We start from the raw sequence: 23,934 nt of genomic DNA on the forward strand, positions 1-23,934 counted from the left end.
TTCTAAATTGCTTATCATATAACATTAGGATTCATTTATAAAAACAGAATGAGAAATCCTTGGAACCACAGAATTTTAAGTTTTTTTTATATATATATATATATATATATATATATTTCACAGTACTTTCAGAATAAGTTTTAAAAAATTTTAAATCTTCTTTTCCTGCTCGGTTGCCCAATTCTACCCTAGTCGGGTGATAGCAATGGTAAAGGTTTATATACAGGTCACTTATCTGAACTGACTGCAACTGAAAATAAAAGATTGTGTCTTCTCCTGAGCAGTTCCGACATGCTGCTTGTTTACTGCACTCTGTAACTGGCTGCTGCACCAATAACCCACTAACAACGGCATTCCCAGACCACCGAGAGAAAGGGCTGGGGGCCTATTCAACGGCCACGCCACATAGTCCAGTTTCACCGATAGTCTTCAACCCCCAGTTTACATGGCACTGAATGTTCCATGGTAACACACAGACCCTGTAAACTCCCAACACAACAGAGATAGTGTTTGTTTTGTCAAGTCCCGTTACGGTACAGCGCAAATAATAAAAGACGTCGCTCTGCGAGTCACAGCAATTGAATCAGGCAAGTGTAAACAGTGTCATTCAATCTCCTCCTCCTCTCTCTACCCCCCCGCCCCCCCCCCCCTACTCCCCCCAGGCCATGGGATTTTTAATGCCTCTTAGTACAACATAGAACAAAATGCAATGAGTCGTCCAACATGCACCCCGCCCTTGTAGGCAAGGTGAGGTATAACGGAGACAAGGTTTAGTTACGGGAGGGGGAACAAGGGCGACTTCGTCAGATCAACCAGTTGAAAATGAATCCAATCTATCGTGTAAACAAAAAGGTCTCTGACGCAGCACAGCAGGGAGGGGAAGCAATGGAAAGTACTGGGAGCACATCTCTACATCTTGGGAACAGTCGCAGATGGAGAGGCTGAAGGCCCTCGCAGTGCTATTGTAACACTGGTTACGTCAAATTACTGTGCGTGCTAATTCAACACATTTAACCCCCTAAATTACACTGGGTTAATAACTGCGTAGAAAGAGCAAACACACACACACACACCCAGGAATCTCACCGTCCATATTTGGTGTTGAGCTGATGCAATTTAAAAAAAAGCTCACTGGTACTCGGGACAAAAACTTTACAAAATGCAATTAGTGACATTCCTTCTCTGGGCTGTGACCCAGCTCACCAGAAGAGAGATATAAATATCAGCATCTCAAAAGTACAGCAATGCACCCACCCTACAATTCTGAGTTTAAATTGCCAGGGAGGGCTGTGGAAAAGAGTGACAAATTGCAAGGTGCAATTCAAAAAAGGAATTTACCTCTTGCTCTATCAAAATCATTAATACTTAACAAAAAAAACACTTCCTTAATATACACTAAAGATATTGTGCAATATAACACACTGTTAGATCAATGAAACCCAAAGGTTTAAAAAAAAACTATACCGTCTTAAAGAAAAATTCCAAAGCAATGCGGATCGCTGCCCCTTTATAAATAGGAGTTTGATTCAATGACAGCCTGGCATTTAGACCCTGGGACACTGATGTATTGCAACCACCTGTTACTGGGAAGGGGGAACTGGAGGATACAAGGCAGTTGGCAGAATCGGTTTTCATTACTTCACAACTTCCCACACACAAATCGACAACAAGGTTATTAAATTCTCAGTGTCAGTCTTTTATGGGCATTTAAGCAAACAATGAATGCACTGTGCAGTATCGACAAAAAGAAATATTGGGACAGGAATGCCCAGGATCACACAATATTGACTTTAGCAGAATTAAATCGATCGATATACCAACAACTCTCAGTCCTAGCTATAGATTTGTAATAAGACATACTCGTTTCAAAAGGCAGAAATTCTCACAAGACAGTACGATACCCACGGCAAATCCGAATGGGCGACGGCAGAAGCATAGAAAGGGTTCAGGCCGCATTGTGGCACTGTTCCCATTGGAAAGATGTGGCTTCTGATCCCCAGCAAAACCTGATCACCCTACTGTAACGAGAGCTTGAATCTTCTCATTCTCCCCCACCCCACCCCACACCCAGAAAACAAGGAACTCATCTTAAAACTTATAGATACGATAGACACTACAACCCTATTACAATTGTGCATACAAATTAACTGAAATACTTCTAACTGTGCAATCAAACTATCAGCAGCACAATGCATTCCCAACTTGAGCATGGCAAGGGACAGGGGGCGAACCGGGATATTAACAGTGCAGCATCCTCCCTGCCAGCGACTTCCACAACACTACCCCAGCAGCCTGCCCAAAGCAGATTGGTGAATTGTCACTAATTAAGGGCAGTTTTGGAGCTCTTTTCCAGAGATTGGATCGAGACCAGCATTTCACTTGGGGAACCTCACCCCACCAACAGCACGGCTATCTAATGTCAAGTGAACAAAAGAATCCTCTTCGAAAGAGAGGCAAGTACAGAACAACTGGATCTGGCTGAGGCTTGCGCTGTGACCCTGCCCCTTTACAACCGATGCACAATATAGGCAGGAAAATGCTAAACTGTACTTTAGGAATATAATCTGCCTGATCGATAAGACGAAGAACTGAATGCCCCGAAAGGGACTTCTACTAAGTTTTAATTTGGTCTCGTTCAAAGTCTGTGGATCTCCATGGGAAGACGTACCAGATGAGAGGGACCAATGCTCCTTTAATGCCGGTCAGTGCCATGCGCTGGGATCACCTGGAAGGTAGGGACAATTAAACGGTAATGTCCAACTTGAGCTTATTGTATATTTTTAAATGATTTACTTTCCAGGTACTAGGAAGGTGTGCGAGCGAGGGATCGGCGCAAGAGTGATCAGCGACCTTGTGAGGAGTCAGGCAGAGAGAGAGAGAGAGAGAGAGAGAGAGAGAGAGAGAGAGAGAGAGAGAGAGAGAGCGGGAGCGGTTTCCAATCAAAGGCAGAGACGATGCCCTGATGTGAAAGGCAGTGAGACATTGTCAGGAGGGCACCAGAGCAGAAAACACACCGGAGGGAGAGACAAAAAAATGGGGGGTGGGAGAGGATTGAAGGGGAACGGCCTTCCGACTTAAAGAAAATGTGATGGAAACTGCAACTGCAAAACCAGGGGGAGGGGAGAAGAGATCACAGAAAAAACAAGATTTGGTGAGAAGTAATTTTATATTGTGGAACGGAGATAGCTGAGCAATAGAATTGGTACAGCATTCTGGCGAAGTCAACTCCTCCTCAATTATTCTAACTGTGAGCCTTTGTTGCAACTCTTTTGGTCAACGATGGAGATACCTTTCCAACCCCTTCCCCTTCCCTCCCAGAGGCCATGGCTCTAGGAAGTTCCTCGAAGATCTGGGAAAGGCGGGAAAACGGAAGCTCGTGTTGCCTCCCATCTTCCGACGCAGGCGGACGTCCCGACAAGACACGCTTGCTTGCTCACGGGCTTGCGAACCGACACAGGAACCACCAGCAGGATTCAGAGGTTTTGAAAGCGCACTCGCGCCCAATTTAGAGGCGCCTGCCAATAATGCAAAGTGTTCCCGGGGTCCAGGTACAGTCGTGGGAGTGATTTTTCCCAAACAGAGTGGGGCGGCTTCCCCTCCGGCCCCATACACAACCTGGGACTCAAGACAATTGGAAGGGGTCGGAGAAAGTACCAGGATAGTACATAAAAAGCCATAGGACCCCTGCATACAGAACAAGTGCGGGAACACAAAATGCACAACAGTATTTAGTTTACGTCTGAGACAAGATTTTTTTTTTTTTAAAGTTACCACCTGTCTTTTCTCTAAGGTGATGATGGACCCACTGAGTATTTGCTACACTCTCCGCTTCCGTTTTGAATTTCCAGCCTGCGCAATCTTCCTTCATTGCCTCGAGTTAAAAAAGCAGACTTCTGCTTGGCTCCCCATAGACAGCGCACAGGCGAGGTCTGGCTTACCCGTGCTTTGAGCGCTTTTTTTTCCTGTAAGATTCTAAGTGGAACCGTGACTGGTGCTGGTGCAGCGTATGTCTGCAAGAATACTTTGCGGTTAGCTGTGGGGCTCATGCACCCACACATTGGTAAACTCCGCCAGGATTAGGGTGGGGAGAAAGAGACGGATATTCCCACACCTCTGCCCACCACCAGGTACGAGTGATCCTGCACTCATTCAAGCCTACCGTCCTACATAATTATTAACCCTCCACACCAATTAATGTCAGGGAGCTCCACATTCAGTCAGACACTCCCCCATGAGATGAACTTACACCAGTTATTTAATAGTATCTACGGAGATATATCACCAACGATGTCTCCGCAAGATCCTGCAAATCCCCTGGGAGGACAGGCGCACCAACATCAGCGTCCTTATCCAGGCTAACATCCCCAGCATTGAAGCACTGACCACACTCGATCAGCTTCACTAGGCGGGACACATAGTTCGCATGCCAGACACGAGACTCCCAAAGCAAGTGCTCTATGCGGAGCTCCTTCACGGTAAACGAGCCAAAGGTGGGCAGCGGAAACATTACAATGACACCCTCAAAGCCTCCCTGATAAAGTGCGACATCACCACGGACACCTGGGAGTCCCTAGCCAAAGACCGCCCTAAGTGGAGGAAGTGCATCCGGGAGGGCGCTGAGCACCTCGAGTCTCGTCGCCGAGAGCATGCCGAGACCAAGCGCAGGCAGCGGAAAGAGCGTGCGGCAAACCTGTCCCACCCACCCCTTCCCTCAACCACTGTCTGTCCCACCTGTGATAGGGACTGTGGGTCTCGTATTGGACTGTTCAGCCACCTAAGGACTCACTTCAGAAGTGGAAGCAAGTCTTCCTCGATTCTGAGGGTCTGTCTATGATGGATGATGACATTAAAAAAAGTGATTTTCTTTAAAAAGGGGGGAAAATCATTGTAACAGAAGCTGCAAATCACTGAGGGAGAACTTCCCGGACACTGTTCTATGAAAGTAAGGTGGCATTCTGAATAATTGTTATTCTGCAGGGAGTCACTAAGCAACAGAATTACTGCACACTATGTCTCTATATATTTTGAGATTCCCATAATCAGGGGTGGGGGGGGGGGGGGGGGGGGAGGTGGTGATCCTGGAGACTGATGTAGGCTTGGTTTCCACTCCTGCGTCTGCCAGCCCAACATTTTCGGCATTTCGAAGCGAAACGGTGGAAGGCCGCATCAGAGGAAGGTCCTCTCTTAAAATCAGTACACCTCAGCATTAAACAGTGCCACTAAATAAAGTGGCAGTGATGGTATAGCAGGGCTCGAGGTCCACAAGCTGGCAGAAATCGCCCCCCTTTCCCCCCCCCCCAACCGAGCACCCTGAACGGTTTAAGTACTCGTGCTTCTGACCCCCTGAATATCCCAAGAAATGGCTTTGTCAAGATGGAACAAGTCAGATTGGTGAAGGGGGAGGGGGGGGGGCGGAAATGGAGTAGAAGGAGGGGGAAAAATAAATTGTGCTTATTTCAGAATTGTCTTGCTTACTTTCATTAAACAATTCTCCCACCCCCGCCAGAAAATAAAAACCTTTTTAGCCATTTTCCTCGGAGAATGGCAACATGGACTAAAGTGAGGAGAGGATGCACAATGAATCTACGGAACAGTGAACGAACGCCCTTGTCTCAGGCTGACTGGTCCCACATCCACAGTGGAATCGTAATCGGCTCACCTGAAGATTCAAGCAAGCCTGCAATGTCGATGCAAGGCAGGCCCAATTGGCCATTTGCACTCCTGCAGAGGGATCAGTGTGTGTGTGTGTGTATTGACAAAGTTAGCAAAGGGCCCTTGCATGTTGGGCAAGGATTGGGATAGGAGGCTTAATGTCACATTGGGTCAAACACAACCCCCCCCACCCTCCCTGTCCCTTCCCCCACTCTCCCCCCACCCACCCCAGGACGACAGGAACTGCTTTTGCTAGGTCAGACTGAATGGCATTAAAGTTTTGTGGATGCTTCATCGGTCATGACCCAAATATTCTAACTGGACTGCAATGAGGTATTACCATTTAAGTAGATTTCTAGACAGGATTGGAAATGGTGCAGCACACGGACTGAAAATCTCATCAAAGTCGGACATTAGCTTTTTATTCCCTCTTTTTTTATTTTAAAAAAAGTAACATTTCGGGAACTGGCTTTTCCCCTAAAAATTCCTGAGAACTTTCTTTAAATTTTAGGAGGAAAAAAGGTCATAATAGAAGCAAAACAAAAAGTCAATGCAAACTAAACTACAAACAAAAACACCATCAAATGCTCCCAGAGTTACTCCTCATCTAAAAATACGAAAGAAATATTTTTGGTCTTTTTATCCTGTTTCGATGGAAGAACGGTTCAACGTTTTGATTTCAGACTTTTCTACGCCTTGGAAAAGGACTGTGCCAGTAATATTTGGAATCAGTTTTTTTTTTAAATATCGATTATCGGAACAGTTCATTCGAATCACTCGGCTTCTCCGAGCACCGCCCCCCTCAAAGCCAAACCCGAACCAAGTGTGACGGAGAATGGGCAGCTCCCCTCCCCCCAATCCGCCTCCTTTCGGATTAGTCGATATAATAAACACTGCCTCAGTCAACGAAGCGGAGTCAAAATACTTGGCAGCTTTTGGTGACTGTGGTTATGAAGTCCACCTGTCGGACAGGGTCAGAGTTGGCTGAATCAGACAGCACCCAACAGTTCAGTATGGGGTTCTTCAAAATATTGTATTCACTATTTCGACACAGCCCTAAAGGTTATGTAAACAGGACAAGGCCAAACATCTGGGCACCTCCCGAATGTTCAGGATTAATATAACTCCACAAAGTGCTAGATGACGACCGAGCACGCAGGAGTGAGGCGTGTATGAGTGGCTGTGCACATGTCTGGTTGTGTGAGCGAGACGGGGTTAGGGTGGACGAGAGGGCATGGTAAATGCAAAGTGACCGTATGTCTGGATGGGAAGGGGCAAGGCGGAGGGGCGGGGGTGGGGAGAAAGAGTGTGCTTCTATAGCTTGGCTAACTGAACAGAATCCGAAGCTAGATTAAAGCAGCAACTTGTAAATGCGGCCACTTTTGGTCACTTCACGGACGTTGACACTGGTGTGGCTCAGCGGGTGAAGACTTAAGACAGACGCCAAATTTCCCTCCCCTTCCCTCCCACTGTATGTCATTGCCCGCTGGCCATTCCCACATCCCCTCACACCCCCGTACCCATACGACACTGCTTCAACTTTGTGTACAAGAAAAATTCAACACTACAGCAAAACATAATGAGGACAATTTAAAAAAAATTAAACAGAAAAAGGTGCAATACTTAGAACATTAACAACAATTTTCTTTTTATATAGTTTCCTAAACAAGTCAATGCTTTTTCTCACTAGGTTTCACCCAAGCGGGTTTAAAACATGAAGGGGGGGGGAATAAAAGGAAAGCACACGCTTTTTAATCTGAAGAACATTCGTACGTAAACGTTTCTATCTTTTATATAGTGATCGACCAGTGAACAAAAGTACTGTTCCTCCTGTGTGTTCGGCATTTATCTGCCATCAATTGGGACCCAGTACCAGCCTGTGCAGCAATAGGACTGTAATACAGTCTGCTACCCACTGAGGTGTGCACTGCCTGACTGTGTGTGTGTGTGTGTGTGTGTGTGTGTGTGTGTGTGTGTCTCTGTCTCCAGCATTGCTGTATGCACATTGATTGGAGTGATTGGATTTCAGCGTCACCCCACACAAGCAGCAAGGTCACCAGTGGGCGAGGTCAGTGATATGGTCACTAATGGAATATTTCACAGGAGACAGACACACAAACCTGTTAATATGCGCCCGACGTAACATTTTACAGAAACACACTTTCAGTATCTTCGCTTTACATTTTAAATTGGACTTTTTTTTTTTGTTCGATGTTGCAGTCGGTCACGCCGGGCCTGTTGGAGAGTGCGGGACGTGACCCCTTTATGCCATGTGTATCATGGCTCTGCACACACATGCAGACCTGTTCGTGCGTATGGTGTAAACAAAAAAACATGCTAAAGCTATTCCTACACAGTCTCATATCACCTTAGGCTAGGTTTACAGCAAGTATGGTCGCAGACTTTAGGTCAGCAAGTACACAGAACGGCCACAGATTGGCTTGCTATTATAGATGGACCGTAATTTCACAGAAATAACCTGTGTTTTTTTTTTGGGGGGGGGGGGGTGGGGGTGGGGGAAAAGAGAAGAATTTTTTTTAAAGAGAGCGAGCTACATGCAGTAAGGGTTATTATAAGCCATAAGCGGGGCGTCGTTCCCAGAGCTCGGTCCTGTTCCAGAATCCCTGCGCCGTGACAGGGAAGTTCTTGTTCAGAGTGGAGATGCCGAAGGCGGTGGGATGTAAACAGCTGGCGGTAAACCAGCTTCACAGACTTGTGCCAGTGAGGGTTTGTGGATGGCTACAAGCCGTTGGGTGAAAGTGTCAATTTACAGGCAGTACAGGTGAACAAAGGGAGGCTCAAGCCAGCCAGGCCCATTGGGGAGCTACATTTCTGCTCAAAGATTTTAAAAAACACAAAACATATACAAAAAAGGAGGGAGGACTATATTCAAAGGAGTTATTTTTATTAAATTACGGCAACACCTTCATTGAATTAGCTAAGTGTTTTGAATACCTCAAGGTGGAGGGGTGGGGGGAAAATGACTGACCCGCCGTGACACCCACCCCATGTTCACAAAATGATGAAGCTTATTACAGTACACAATGAAACCACCCCCCCCAAACACTTTGAGACTGAGTGCAACACGTAAATTTAACTTGGAAAAAACCTCTACACTAAGTTTCTTAACCTACATTGTTTTTAAGTGCTTATGTCATTTGAGTGTAGCAGTTTCAGAGGGCAGCACATTTGCCCACGAGAGAAAAAAACTATTGCGATGCTAAATTGTAGCGCGTGATAAACGATCGAGAGCACAAGACCAGTTAGCGGCAGCGATACGCTGATGAGATGACACTATAAAGTAGCGTGGTAATATCTACATCAGCGCATGTTTTAGGGATGGTCGAGACTGTGCTGGATATGTTAACATTTACTACAGAAAAAATACAGTAAACAGACCTTAAATACAGCATAAAAATAAGCAGCATTGTAGTGAAGGGCTGGGAGCTTCTTAATTATCAACTGAAATTAGTTAAGACAACTTTTGGTTGGATGAGGGAGGCAATGAAGGGAAACAGTGGAGTAGCGTAGCATCTTCTTGGATTAAAGGCTGCAAATGTTCAGGGAGCAATAACCCACGTTCAGCCCAAAGCCTTAGTAAAGAGAGAGAGAGGTGCTTCTGATGCAAATACCGCTCTCCACTCATCTGTCAGGAGGTGGACTTAATGCTGTTGAGAAGCTATATTTTTCCCTGCTCTCAAGATGCTCAGTCTGGCTGGGCAGTTGTTCCGACAGCCCTTTGGTATCTCGCCCAAGCAGCCGTTATTTGTCCCTGACCCTGGACGATGAAATATTCAACCACAGAGGGTATTCGCAGCCGGGCCTAACCCTGCCCCGATCCCAACAGCCGCACATGCAAATTTTCCCATAAGCGTCGTTGGGACAGCGATCACAAATGGGAACCACAGATGATTTTTTTAAATCTCCCATCCGTTTCCCCCTCTCCCCCCACCGAGCAGAGATTGGGGGGGGGGGGGAAGGGGGGAAATTCAGATCAATAGTAGCCCCTCCACCACCGCTGCCTCCGCGGTCGACATAAACTAATTCAGCACAGACTGGAAATCGAAGCAGAGTGTCTCGGGTCTGTGTGATTTAGCAGTGCCCGTGGGGGTGCCTTTACCCGTTAGGGGAGCAGTTTGAGAATCTTGTGCTAAGTTTCTCCCCTCCCACCCCCTGCAAGTGACACAAGCGTAACATTGATACGTGCAGTGTCCCAGCCCTGGCAAAGGGTTGGTGCATGTGGTATTTGTATGGGTACAGGGCTGGTACTGGTGCATCGTAATACCCTGCAACTTATACATCTAATAGGTAACGTGCAAGGTTCAGTATCTGTCCTGGTCAATCACTAAGCATTAATATGTGAGGTTCTGTCACGTCTCCGCTATTGCAGGTCAGAGGACGGAAACGTGCCCAGTGCAAAAAAAAAAGTTTAAAAAAAAAAAAGCCCGTTTTGTGTTTTCAGTAAATGTCCTGTTGCAACAATTTCTCAATACGGAGGGGAAAAAAATCGTGTAAGGAAAAACTATACTACTGGTTTTAAAAAAAAAACGTATTTATTTTTTGATGGTAAGGTGTACTTCACATTTTTAATGTTGGCGTTCATGATTCAAGTATTTCGAAGTGTGATATGTTTTTTTTGTTGTTTTTTTGTTTTTTGTTTTTTTTTTGATTAAAAAAAGTAGCCGAAAATTAGGAGGGAGGTGTCTATGTGCACAAGAGAGACTGTGAATGACCCCCTTAATTTGTTTCACTTTTTTCTTTTTTTTCTCCTTTTTTTTTTAAACTTGTCTTGAAACTTATTGCAGTTTGAAAAAAAAACACATTAGTGCTGCTGTTCAAAAAAGTTCACGAGGTCACAGGTCAAAGGTTGAAAGCTTAAAAGTTCAAATTGAATCAGCCCCTCCGCCTAGGAGGTCGCCAGGTAGTAGGGGGGCCGGGCTGCCCATTCGGTGCGAATCGTCGGAATTCGGGGCCCCCCATAAGCTTGCCGTGTAGCTGGGGGTGGCCCACAGCGAGGCCCCGGCCAGGTTGCTGCCGCCTCCGCCCCTGCCCACTCCTCCGCCACTGTTCCACTGGCCCAGGCCAGACCGCCCACCAAACGAGTGCAGGCTGCTCCCCACTGGGTCCATCTGGCTCTGTCCCGTCTCCAGCGTCTGCCAGCCCGGGGATGGTGTTGATAACTGACCTTGTGCAAAATAGCGGTTGACTTCCTCTTCGCTGACAAACTCAGCAAGAATGGTAGTGTTCCCCAACACACACCTGCAAAATACAGAGAGAGGGGAATAAATGAGGGGCAGAGTTACCCTTGGCCTGCAGTATTTTTTTTAAAGTGTGTTTTTATTTGGAAGGGAGGGGATAAGGACAAGAAAGTAACAGTAAATGCTAGAAGCCATAATACATGTGGGCGACGCTGGCAAAGCCAGCATTTATTGCCCATCCCTAAGTGCACTCAAGGTGTTGGTGGTGAGCTGCCTTCTTGAAGGCAGCTAAGTGGCACACTGGGTCGTTTCAGAGGGCAGTTAAGAATCAACCACATTGCTGTGGGTCTGGAGTCACATATCGGCCAGACCGGGTAAGGACGGCAGATTTCCTTCCCTAAAGGCCATTAGTAAACCAGATGAGTTTATCCCAACAATCAGATAGTTCCATGGTCACCATTACTGCCACTAGCTTTTTATTCCAGATTTATTTAATGAACCAAATTTAAATTCCCCAGCTGCCGTGGTGGGATCTGAATTCTTTCTCCGGATCATTAGTCCCCGTTTCAGATGCTGGTTAACTGGTGCACCTCCAGCATTTTCTTTTACTCTGCCTCTTTCTCCACAAATTTTATCGCCTCCTACCCTGAAAATGGGATTATTAATTCAGTCAGCATCAACCTTGCGGACCCAAAAGCCCAGGAGCCGAGTGCACCTTCACAAGCACCCGGGTTATGGTCATCTCATTGAGAGAAGGAGCAAGGTTCAGCCGTGTAACGTTTGGCCGTGTAACAAAGGAACGTCCACTGCTACCAGAGGCTCAGCTGGAGACCATGGCGAGAGTTTTACCAGGTTGAAGTGACACTACAGCTCCCCCAAGGACACGTGACTCCAATGGATTAAGTGCTGCCCAAAATAGAGAAAGCAACTAGTCCGCTGGTAGTGAAGAAAATTGCTGGAAATCTGGTAACGAGAGAAAATGCTGCAAGTACACAACGCGTCTGTCAGCGTCTGAAAGAAAACAGACAGACCAATGTTTCGGACTCTGATGAAATGCATCCAACCACCATTTTAACCTGTCTTTTCTCTCTCTGATCTGTTGTGAATTTCCAGCATTTTCTACTTTCATTTGAGATTCCCAGCACTGGTTGCTTTTAAGCTCTGACTGAGAGAATTGTTCTCTCGTTCCAGGTGAAGCAAGTTCATGCGCGGTTTGAATAAAAAGCAAGTGCTCCTGTTTACATTCTCCTTTGTCATCAAAATTCTAAACAGAGGCAATATTGAAAGGAGGCCCGCTGTCAGCAGTTTGGGATTAGATTGTCCCACGCTCCTAGCTGGAGAAATGTCTGGTGGCTCGGGGCCCACCAATGGAGGGAGCAGGGCGAGGAACAATCCATCGGAACAAAGCCAGGGACTTACATGTGCAGCGCAGTCTGGGCCTTGGCAGCCTCTTGCTTGGTGCTGTATCGGACCAGTGCGGTGCCGTGTGTCAGGTTCAGGTGGAATGTTATCAGCGGGCCATGCTGCATGCAGATTGTTCGCAGGGTGGAGCCGTCGATCTGGGAGGAAGCAATGTTTCATATTAAACTTTGTTCAAAACAAAACACACAAATCGCTTCTGTTTCCAGTTGCTGACTCTGGCTGGGGTACAATGCCCTCCAGTCCAGTGGCAACTCTTTTACGCGTGAGCCTACAGGGAGTGTCGCAGGCTATTCCACTGTAGGGCATCACTGCACAGCTCGATTCTTCCCCCCCCCCCCGCCCCACCCCACCCAATCCCCCCTCTCCAGCCAAGGGCCACGGAGGCAATTGACCTACATCAAATGTCACCCAAGCTGCAATCTGGTAGCTGTGGGCAGACCAGGATCGGAGCCCGCTTTACATGGCTCAGTGCCGGACATTTACCAACTCATCTGCCTTACTGAGGTGTATAAAATTATGAGGGGCCTAGATAAAAGTGGATAGGAAGGACCTATTTCCCTCAACAGAGGGGTCAACAACCAGGGGGCATAGATTTAATGTAAATGGTAGGGAGATTTGAGACGACATTTTTTTCCACCCGGAGGGTGGTAGAGGCAGAAACCCTCATCACATTTAAAAAGTACCTGGATGTGCACTTGAAGTGTTGTAACATACAGGGCTACAGACCAAGAGCTGGAAAGTGGGATTAGGCTGGGTAGCTCTTGGTCAGTTGGTGCGGACACGATGGGCCGAAATGGCCTCCTTCCGTGCTGTAAATTTCTGTTATCCTATGAAAAGAACTGCAGAACGTTCAATCACTGAGGCACCTCTCGGGGATCAATGGCATCAGCCAACAACGAGCAAAGCTTCTATTACTGGAGTAAAGCTGGCCTGTTTTTCAATAAAATCTTTCTGCTTTACAACCTGGCTTTACCATCCACCTCTTTGAGCACATCAGTAAAAGAAACACATCTCCCCACCTTGCTATTTGTTTCATAAAAACGATTGGTGACAGAAAGGTTACAAGGGTACACGGCGGGTCTCTAACTCAAATATTCATCTCTTTCTGTCCAGATGTTGACTGGTTTGCTGTGTATTTCTGGATTTCATTCATACTGTTGGCACTGGCAGTTTTGTTTATCGGTATAAGTGATATCCGAACCAATGCTATCAAACAGTGTGTCTTGGTGTCACTATAGTGAAGATAGCGGGCAGTCCAATACACTATCAAGGTTACCAGCTTCGTGCACTGCAACTATTTATCCTCAGAGAATCCTACAATTTTTCTCTCTCCTTTTAGACTCTGACATCCAGCTCTCTCTCCGCCCTGCTCTCCATCTCATACTCCCTCCCCGCCCTGCTCTCCATCTCATACTCCCTCCCAGCGCTCTCTCTCCGCCCTGCTCTCCATCTCATACTCCCTCCAGCTCTCTCTCTCTCTGTGCTGTTCTCTATGTCACTCCCTCCTGCTCTCTATTTCTCACTCCCTCCAGCACACTCTCTTTCACACTTCCTCCAGCTCTTTATTTCGCACTGCCTGCAGCTCTCGTCTTCCTGTCCTAAGTTGCTATCGTGTCTTTTCCCCTACACTTTGCTTAGGATGCCAGCTGCAGTTCTCCATGCCCTGCTCCCTATAAACCTGCATTTACTGACCAGTGATAGGGAGAGGATTTATAAGTAGGCGAGATAGATATTTCCTTTTCCCTTTCAGGAAAATGCTATTTGCCAAAAATGCTTCCGTCCCGAGCCTGGTGGATGCCAGGGAACCCGAATGCAATGCCAGGTGATGCTAACCATTATGCGTTTACCAAAATCCTGGTGAAAATACTGCAACCCCATCAGGAACCCAAGTATCTTTGCGATACTCCTCTCATCACTGATAATTCTACAGAATGTCTGTACCTGTGGAGTGAGATTATGAAGAACAAGCCAGGAGCTGACCCGAACAGATCCACCCGAACTGCCATCACTCCAGTTGGAACCTAGAGAGAAACAAGACAAGATGAGGTTTAAAATAAAAAAAAATATATATATATATTAAAAAAAATAAAATAAATAGGCTATTTTCTTCCTGCAACTGAAATGCCAAAATCATGAGAGGTAGATAAGAGAGAAACTGTTCCCATTGGCGGAAGGGTCGAGAACCAGAGGACACAGATTTAAGGTGATTGGCAAAAGAACCAAAGGCGACATAGAAACATATAAAATAGGTGCAGGAGTAGGCCATTCGGCCCTTCGAGCCTGCACCACCATTCAATAAGATCATGGCTGATCATTCACCTCAGTACCCCTTTCCTGCTTTCTCTCCATACCCCTTGATCCCTTTAGCCTTATAACTCCCTCTTGAATATATCCAATGAACTGGCATCAGCAACTCTCTGAGGTAGAGGATTCCACAGGTTAACAACTCTCTGAGTGAAGAAGTTTCTCCTCATCTCAGTCCTAAATGGCTTACCCCTTATCCTTAGACTATGTCCCCTGGTTCTGGACTTCCCCAACATCGGGAACATTCTTCCTGCATCTAACCTGTCCAGTCCCGTCAGAATTTTCTAGGTTTCTACGAGATCTCCTCTCATCCTTCTAAACTCCAGTGAATACAGGCCCAGTCGATCCAGTCTCTCCTCATAGGTCAGTCCTGCCATCCCAGAAAAACATGAGGAAAACTTTTTTTTACGCAGCGAGTGGTTAGGATCGGGAATGCGCTGCCTGAGAGGGTGGTGGAGTCAGACTCAATCGTGGCTTTCAAAAGGGAGTTGGATTTAAGTATCTGAAGGAAAAAAAAAAACTTGCAGGGCTACAGGGAAAGGGCCGGAAGGGAATGGGACTGGCTGAGGTGCTCTTGCAAAGAACCGGCACGAGCGACGAGCCGAATGGCTTCCTTCCGTGCGATCAAGGTGACTGGATTTTATAATATTAAATCGTTTTCATTTTTCAAGTGAATCAGGCAGATAGAAACTTTCAATTAAAATAGATAAAAACAGTAGAATGAGACACAGACAACGAGCTACGTACTCAGGGCGTATCGTGACTCCTGCATGCCCCATCCTCTGCTGAGTCGGGGGGCTCCACTGCCCCACGGAGACGATGGAGGCTTCTGATTGGTCAGTCCCGGTGGCGGGCGGGTTGGTGGGTTAGTGTTTTTCGAAGACATCTGATTCTTCCACATCCTGGGATGGCCGATCGGATCTGGAGACCACGTCGACTTGAAGTCACTGAACTTGGCTGGAAGAACAAGACGGCTCAGGACCCAGGTAATTCATTAACAAAAAAACACCACAGGACTGGGCTAGGAGGTAGTTCCCCCAACCAGAAAACGCCACGATATGCTCAAGACATTCTAACCAAGGGCTCGGGTACAAGTTTAAAACAACTTTAAATTCTGACTTTTGCATCTTTAAACATTCTCTAAATTACATTCTTGGGGAGAAAGTGGATGATAGAAATTTTCAAGCACAAATGTTAGCAAAATTAATGAATGTCCGCATCAGCTCCAGGACTTATTTAATCCACAGTCGAGGCCTGCAGATGGCGATGTCAGAGCAACAAAATGATATATTAGCAGCTCGTCCATGATGGGGAGTGAGAACCAAACACAGTATTAAATCAGGCAGGACAGGAGGGCAAGGAATCACAATTAGATGGGGGGGAAAAAAAGAGGATGGGCACTAAGATTAAGAAATATAGCTGTTTGTAGCAGAACCGGGGAGTTACTATTTACTCGAGTTGGTCTCGTAGTGCTTGGCCAAATTTGTGGCAGAAAACACCCTGCATTCTGGGCGGTACAGCTGGCTTAATGTTTTTTATTGCTACTGCTCTTAAGAGCCTTGGCATGTTTTCCGACGTTAAAGGGGCTATATAAATGCAGGTTGTTGGTTTATAAAAAGTACACGATCTGCAGTAAATTTCACATCGCATATTATGTGGATCAAACAAGTAAATTTGTGCTGTCCCTACAACACAATTAATATAGAATCACAACACGCGCTGGGAACACACAATCAGGCGCTGGAAGATTCAGTATATCGGCCCTACCTGAAGTGCTCTGTACGGTGCTGTAGGAGTTGTTTGAGGCACTATAGGACCAGGCACCGGGTGAAGGCAGCGAGGTGTTCAGGGAGGAACTGGACCCTGTGAGAAAACAAGACCGAGATCATTCTTAACTCACCACTGAATGAGAGGAAGAATTCACACCAAGAATGCACAATATATGTGCAATGCTCTGCAATGGTCCCTTTGCTGAGATACAACTGCTGCCAGTGACAAACAGGCAGGCCTGCAACGGCCAGCGGCTGGGGACTCTCAGTTCAAGTGGAGACAGTATGGAAATTTCACAGACCCACCTTTATGCTTTACATACTAAGATCATTACACAAGAACCATGACTGCTTTTCAAAAGTGGCAGTAACTTGCAGCATTGGACCAGAGAAAGGACAGAAGGTGGCTGCAGGACAAGTCCTTCAACTGGTCGGCTTTTCTCAGTTCCCTGCTCCAGCATAGACGGGGGCCTATTACTACTACCCGATTACTTCATTGACTTAACTAAATTCAGAAACTTCCGAGTTCACACTATCAAGTCCGAGAAATTGGCAAGTAAAATTTCTACCTACAGATGTGACACCGAGTGCAGAGGGGGAAATCAAAGGCAGTTGATGACAGACAGTGCTGGTTTCAGACTGCAAGAAGTTAATAAAACTTCCAACACAGCACCACTGCTGTAATAGTGTATGTATAGTGCAGTCCTCCGAGGAGTAGGACTCATTTTGAGCAGTAAATGGGAGCATTCAGGTCCTTGTGACTTTAGCAAGAGGCACATCATTGCCACCCTCAGCTTAAGCTCAGTGTTAGCTGGAGCACTGCTCCTGTACAGTCACTAAATAGAAACATAGAAAATAGGTGCAGGAGTAGGCCATTCGGCCCTTCGAGCCTGCACCGCCATTCAATGAGTTCATGGCTGAACATGCAACTTCAGTACCCCATTCCTGCTTTCTCACCATACCCCTTGATCCCCTTAGTAGTAAGGACTACATCAACTCTTTTTTGAATATATTTAGTGAATTGGCCTCAACTACTTTCTGTGGTAGAGAATTCCACAGGTTCACCACTCTCTGGGTGTAGAAGTTTCTCCTAATCTCGGTCCTAAATGGCTTACCCCTTATCCTTAGACTGTGACCCCTGGTTCTGGACTTCCCCAACATTGGGAACATTCTTCCTGCATCTAACCTGTCTAAACCCATCAGAATTTTAAACGTTTCTATGAGGTCCCCTCTCATTCTTCTGAACTCCAGTGAATACAAGCCCAGTTGATTCAGTCTTACTTGATAGGTCAGTCCCGCCATCCCGGGAATCAGTCTGGTGAACCTTCGCTGCACTCCCTCAATAGCAAGAATGTCCTTCCTCAGGTTAGGAGACCAAAACTGTACATAACACTCCAGGTGTGGCCTCACCAATGCCCTGTACAACTGTAGCAACACCTCCCTGCCCCTGTACTCAAATCCCCTTGCTATGAAGGCCAACATGCCATTTGCTTTCTTAACCGCCTGCTGTACCTGCATGCCAACCTTCAATGACTGATGTACCATGACACCCAGGTCTCGTTGCACCTTCCCTTTTCCTAATCTGTCACCATTCAGATAATAGTCTGTCTCTCTGTTTTTACCACCAAAGTGGATAACCTCACATTTATCCACATTATACTTCATCTGCCATGCATTTGCCCACTCACCTAACCTATCCAAGTCACTCTGCAGCCACATAGCATCCTCCTCGCAGCTCACACTGCCACCCAACTTAGTGTCATCCGCAAATTTGGAGATAATACATTTAATCCCCTCGTCTAAATCATTAATGTACAGTGTAAACAGCTGGGGCCCCAGCACAGAACCTTGCGGTACCTCACTAGTCACTGCCTGCCATTCTGAAAAATCCACATCTGCCTCTGGCAAGGAAAGCGGATTGTACCTCTCTTTTTCGGGATGGAATTGCCCACCAATTGTGCTGTCTGCCTGACCACTGTCGAAAACCCGCCTGGCTTTGTCAGAAACTGCTTTCATTTAAGGGGCAACTGGCTCCGGCAGAGATTCTGTAAAATATTCCAAAGAGGAATTATTGAATGAAAGGGAACTATGTGAGGTGCTCCTGTTGAAGAGCCTGCGATTGGATCCTGAAGCACAGCATTGGGTCTTTGAGCATCAATACAAAGTCGAATCAACAGCGCACAAAACGGACCATGGTGGGTCATGGTCACTCGCATACCTGTGTTCCTGTCCCTGAGAAGTTGATGTTCCGAGTCCGGGGATGGGGGTGCTGCGGAGCTGTTGATCATGCTCGCTGGGGTCGCGTATGGGTCGGATTCGGGGTCAATGTTTTGAAAACCCTTCCATGGTTCCCCAGGGCGGAACTCTGAAATCAGGAGGTGGAAGGAAATGCATCAAAGAAATTCATCAATTAACTTTGCTACCGCAAGAACTTGGGAGACAAGGCGACATCACCACACTTCTCTCAATGGCCGTCACTTAGGCTGACACTCCAGTGCAGGACAGAGGGAGCGTTGCACTGACCGAGGTACCCGATATCCTGGCTGCCTGCTCTGGTGGTTCAGGTTCATGTCGAGGATCCGATTGCACAATTCAGGCAGCAGCAGGGGGTACCTCCTGACAAATATTCTTCGCTTTATATCAGCACCACCTCTAACCCTAACCACCAAGTAGCCGCTTGTTCATTTCGTTGCCATGTGTGGAATCTGGCTGCGTGGAAAATGACTGCTGTGTTAATCTGTATAAAAACAGTCAGTCAGTCACCGCACATCAAAGTAACTCGCAAGTGCTTGGAGATATTTGAGAACTGCACTATAAATACAAGTCTTTCGTGCTTAGTTCCTGAAACTAGAGATGTGCTTCCAGAAATCAGTTTGAAATAAAATGACAGCAGTACTAATTAAGGAGGAGCCCAACCTAATGAAGTGGACTGGACTGTGACCAACGTCCCCGTGAAGCTGTGCGGCTGGGCAGCAGTTTGGAGGTCCCGCGCAGGCTGCTCACCGGCTTTACAACTGAAACAACTCTGCATGCGCCAGAAACTGAATGGCCCCCGCAACCAAAAAAAATTGAAAAGACTTGGATTTCTATAGCGCCTTTCACGACCACCGGACGTCCCAAATCGCTTCACAGCCAATGAAGTACTTTTGGAGTGTAGTCACTGTTGTAATGTGGGAAACACGAGAGTCAACTTGCGCACAGCAAGCTCCCACAAACAGCAATGTGCGAATGACCAGATAATCGGTTTTTGTTATGTTGATTGAGGGATAAATATTGGCTCCAGGACACCGGGGATAAACTCCCCTGCTCTTCTTCGAAATAGTGACAGGGGATCTTTTACGTCCACCTGAGTGTGCAGATGGGGCCTTGGTTTAACGCCTTATCCAAAAGGCGGCACCTCCTTCAGCACTGCACTGGAGCGTCAGCCTAGATTTTTTGCGCTACAAGTTCCTTGAGTGGGACTGAACCCACGACCTTCTGACTCCGAGGCGAGAGAAAACAAAAAACAGCGGGAACATTGACTTCGAGCCTTCAGTAACGCAAGATTCAGTCAGACCAGCGCTGTAGCAACGGCCGGGGTCTTCAAGTGTCCTAAAGACACATCCCATTTCTCCACTCGTGGACACTATTATTCGGAGCTAGCCGCAGATACAGTGGGCATGTGGTGCAGTATAACATTTCACGGTATTTCCCCCCTCCATAGAATTGGTTATATTTGGAAGTGAGTGATACCCGGACACAGTGAGCACTGAACCCAGGTCATGTCCCATCGCTGTTCAGAAATACCAATTCTTCAGCTGAAACCGCACTTCACCGCTGGGAATCACCAAAGGCCTGTGTTACCAAGATCAGCCAGACCCACTGATTCCAAAAGCAAATAACTTGTGCAATCTGGTCTACCACAGAGAGCCCGCGTACTATTTTCTTTTTTAAAAAAAAACGTTGTACCAAAGTAGCATCAAACCTGGAGGCCAACTGGAGCCGCTGGAACCGTTGGAGAGCTTAGGGGTGGACCAGTTGTCACTCACAGGACCCGAATGGCTGGCCAAGGAGTCGCCTGCTATCATTTCATAATAGGGCAAACTATCTCGAGGTTTCACCGATGGTGCCATGCTGCTCGAAATAGCACCTGTAAAACACAGAAAAAGACCAGGTTAATTACACAGGGGCTTTTTTTTTAGCTGGGTGAAAGTGAATTATTGCAGCGTGCGTATGTTTGAGCTGGTCAAGGGAAGGCATGACAGCGCTCAGCAACTGAACGCATCCCTACAATGCAGTCAGTGAGCAGCTTCTTGTCTTAATCGGGTAACGGGACGGAGTGTGGCCAACGCAGCCCAAACAATTGGGGCTGAGCAACACTTGGAAATAGTATCCCCCAGGCCTCCACCTAATGGCAAGGGTGAGGCGCTCTCTCCTGTTCCTGAGAGTCCCCAAAACACAACGCATTAGAAAGAGCGGCCGGTCCAGTTTCACGGAGGCTCATTCCAATCAAACGTCCCGAAGACCAAAACCCACCCACAAAACTGCATCAAGCTTGAGATTTAACTCGCGCCTGTGGTGTTGATGACTAGCACTCTGGGGTCTGGGGCATTTCGCAACGCTTAGCTGCTAAGCCCACTGCTCGGTCCCCTCTATAGGGAAGTGGAATAAATAAGTCTGGAGTTCAATCAGTCTAATTACTGCTGCTTGATGTTCCTTCAGCCTGAGATTGTTATCTCAAGAACCTTCCCTCATTATCTTAGGGGCAGAAAAAAGACTGACAACAGTGACTGGGCTCACTTTATATTGTTCAGAGGTATTTATTAATATACACAGCCAATTAAAGCTTTACATAACTATAGATAAGCGGGCCACTTCTGATTCCCCACCACACCAAATGCTCTTTGGACCCTTGCTAGGGTTCAGTTCTGCAGGCCTCACCAAACTCAACATTCTTCACAGTGCCAGCAGGCTATTCGACTGTGGAGAGCATCACAGTCCAATCTACTGACTTCAAAAGGTGAGCAGAAATCTAACCCAAGTGCTATAGCACTCCACTTTATTATCTGTCGGTGCATGCTCGTAGTGAATGTCTCCGCCACACGAGAGTTATTGACAATCAGCTGGTGAGGCTGAGTGAGAGAACACGGCGAAAGTCCAACGCACACAGTACAAGACAGCAAAAAGGTTAAAGAGGAGGAAAGGGGGTACGGTAACTATGATTGGGTGACAAGACTGGGTTTTAAAAAGCTGCAGGAGAAAAGGCAAACAGAGAGAAATCAGAAACATCAGTTGAAGTAGGCCACATTGCAAAGAGTCTTAATTTAACATGGAGGTTGAAGGAAGGAAGAATGTGCAAGATTGCATGCGTTCAGTGCAACAGTGTGTTGTTCTTGGACGGTGTAATGTATGCACGTGAGAACATGTTCACGGGTTTTTAGAGCTGTTGAGTTGTAAGTGGATCAGCCAGTCACATGATGTTCACAAGACTCAATAAAACCTCAGCCAGTTGGGTTCGGGGGATCCACGATGAGGCAGGTGGATGAACTGGTAATGTGTAGTGTGATTGTTAAAACCTTTGTAACCTGTAACACACCACCACCAGAGGGCCTACCTGTTGAGTCCCTAGGGATCCCAGCATACCTTAGGAGCACTATATATAAGCAGGCCACCCACGCTGTACTCTGGAGTCTGATTAAAGGAGCTAAGGTCACACTTACTCATTGCATACAGTACTCAGTTTCATCCTTTATAATGAGCATAATATAAACCTTTGCTGATAAACAAACTAGTTCTCAATAGCGATGTGTTGCTATGAATTCTTGAGCAAAGAACTCATGAAGCAAATACATTGCAGGTGATTTACCGTTTTTGAGGGGATTGTGATCTGGTGGCGGAGTGGCAGGAGAGAGACCATCCATAGTCGTCCACTGCTTGAGCCGGGATTGCTGGGACTGAGGTTCCTTCATTCCTACAATACTGTTGACGTCTAATTGGTTTACGTTCATGTTCGAACCCAGGCCTGAAATGCAAAGGAGACTTTAGTGCCGAGCACCCGGAACCCAGGGGCCATGTAAACGGTCCATTTGGCTGCAGCAGCCGATGAGGGAACTCACCCATTGGGTAGCCCGGCTGAAGTGGTCCTTTGGTCTGGAAGTCTGGAAGGCCAGAGGGAAGAGAATTAGGCACAACATTATCCAGGTGCTGCTTGGGTATGCCGGGGTGCGACGGAGAGTGTTTCATCCCAGGGGTGCTGTTGTGTCGGTGCTGCTGCTGTTGCTGCTGCTGCAGAGCATTTACAATACGGGCAAGCTACGGAAACACACAGAAGTCAGGGTTAAACACCGTCCACAACAAGTCACTCCCTTCAATTCCCCCAACCCCAGGCCTCAGCGCCCCTGGGATGTAGAAGGGGCACATCAGCATCCCGGGACCTCTACCGCCTAGGACAAGGGCAGCAGGCGCAAGGGAACACCATCCCGACTGGGAAGTATATCGGCCGTTCCTTCATGGTCACTGGGTCACAATCCTGGAACTCCCTCCCTAACAGCACTGTGGGAGCACCTTCACCACACGGACTGCAGCGGTTCAAGAAGGCGGCTCACCACCACCTTCTCGAGGGGCAATTAGGGATGGGCAATAAATGCCGGCCTTAGCAATGTTCCCGTTACGCTGCGCAGCCGTGCAGCGGCCTGGAGGTCCCACGCAGGCCCATCAGCGGCTTTTAAATGAAAAAAAAATGCGCATGCGCGGAAATTTGAAAGGGCCGTGCAACCCGTTAGAGGCTGCGCACCCACAAAAAAAAAATCAGAGGGAATGTTGATCTTGCAGAGAGAGCATGCGTGCGCGGCGGGTGAGAGCAGGGTCAGTGATTACCCCACCCCCCCTCCTTAAAGTCGAACAGCCAGCCGTCACTCACTGTCCAAGCTCACTGGGCAGAGTACTGGAGGGTGTCTGTGGAAGAACTAGCACTTAGAGTAGAGGGAAGAGATTTAGAACAGGGAATATTTTAAGAACTTTTTTGTTGTATACATCAGTAAATCTTCATATAGCGGAACACCTATTCTAAAACTTTGCATAACCAGATTTACTGATCCCCTCCCCCGACATCAAATAAATTCAGTTAAGACTCCATAAAGTGAAGATAAAAAAACAAGACTGTATGGCAAGGATAGAATTCATGATTTCACCAGTAATGGTGCACAGCGAGCGAGGGGAAACAACAGTAACATGCAAAGTACAATCTCAGCAGTTAAACTTTTAATCCTCATGGGATTAATCAGCAGTGAGCTGAATGTTTTGAGCCTGCCGACTCCCTCGTGATCGGAACACCTAACGGGATTTGTGAGAACACAGGAGGGGTCACTGATGAATGTGCAGGGCGAGGCGAACACACTGCAGGTCAAAGGGCAGGAGGATAAAGCGTACCCCTCCCACCCCTCTGCCTGGAGGCAGGGCTGATCCCCCCCCCCCCCCCCCACCCCCCTTCTAGAGGTTTGCTCTGTACCTAGTGTGTAAAGGGAGTGGCAGTCGGCTGGCACTGCTGTTTATCTTGCTCCACGTTTGTTGTTTGCTCCAGGGGACGACACGAAGATTGGGAATCGATTGGG

The 23,934-nt window shown here is 47.1% G+C and overlaps 1 protein-coding gene across 4 annotated transcripts in view; it reads right to left on the bottom strand.

The window, feature by feature from the left end:
* Positions 1–8,540: 8,540 nt before the first annotated feature.
* Positions 8,541–23,934, bottom strand: part of LOC139230074 (trinucleotide repeat-containing gene 6B protein-like) — a 173,362-nt gene continuing 157,968 nt past the window's right edge. For all 4 annotated transcript variants that reach the window (XM_070861869.1, XM_070861870.1, XM_070861868.1 and 1 more), the window contains 9 exons: positions 22,441–22,636; positions 22,191–22,346; positions 20,310–20,474; positions 18,564–18,710; positions 16,344–16,439; positions 15,324–15,533; positions 14,214–14,293; positions 12,270–12,409; positions 8,541–10,911 (listed from right to left, as the gene is read on the bottom strand). In XM_070861869.1, coding sequence (XP_070717970.1) covers positions 10,536–10,911; positions 12,270–12,409; positions 14,214–14,293; positions 15,324–15,533; positions 16,344–16,439; positions 18,564–18,710; positions 20,310–20,474; positions 22,191–22,346; positions 22,441–22,636 — 1,566 coding nt within the window. In that variant the 3' untranslated portion in view covers positions 8,541–10,535. The remainder of the gene's footprint in view (positions 10,912–12,269; positions 12,410–14,213; positions 14,294–15,323; positions 15,534–16,343; positions 16,440–18,563; positions 18,711–20,309; positions 20,475–22,190; positions 22,347–22,440; positions 22,637–23,934) is intronic.

Source organism: Pristiophorus japonicus, chromosome 19 (genome assembly GCF_044704955.1).
Source record: "Pristiophorus japonicus isolate sPriJap1 chromosome 19, sPriJap1.hap1, whole genome shotgun sequence".
NCBI lineage: Eukaryota > Metazoa > Chordata > Chondrichthyes > Pristiophoridae > Pristiophorus > Pristiophorus japonicus.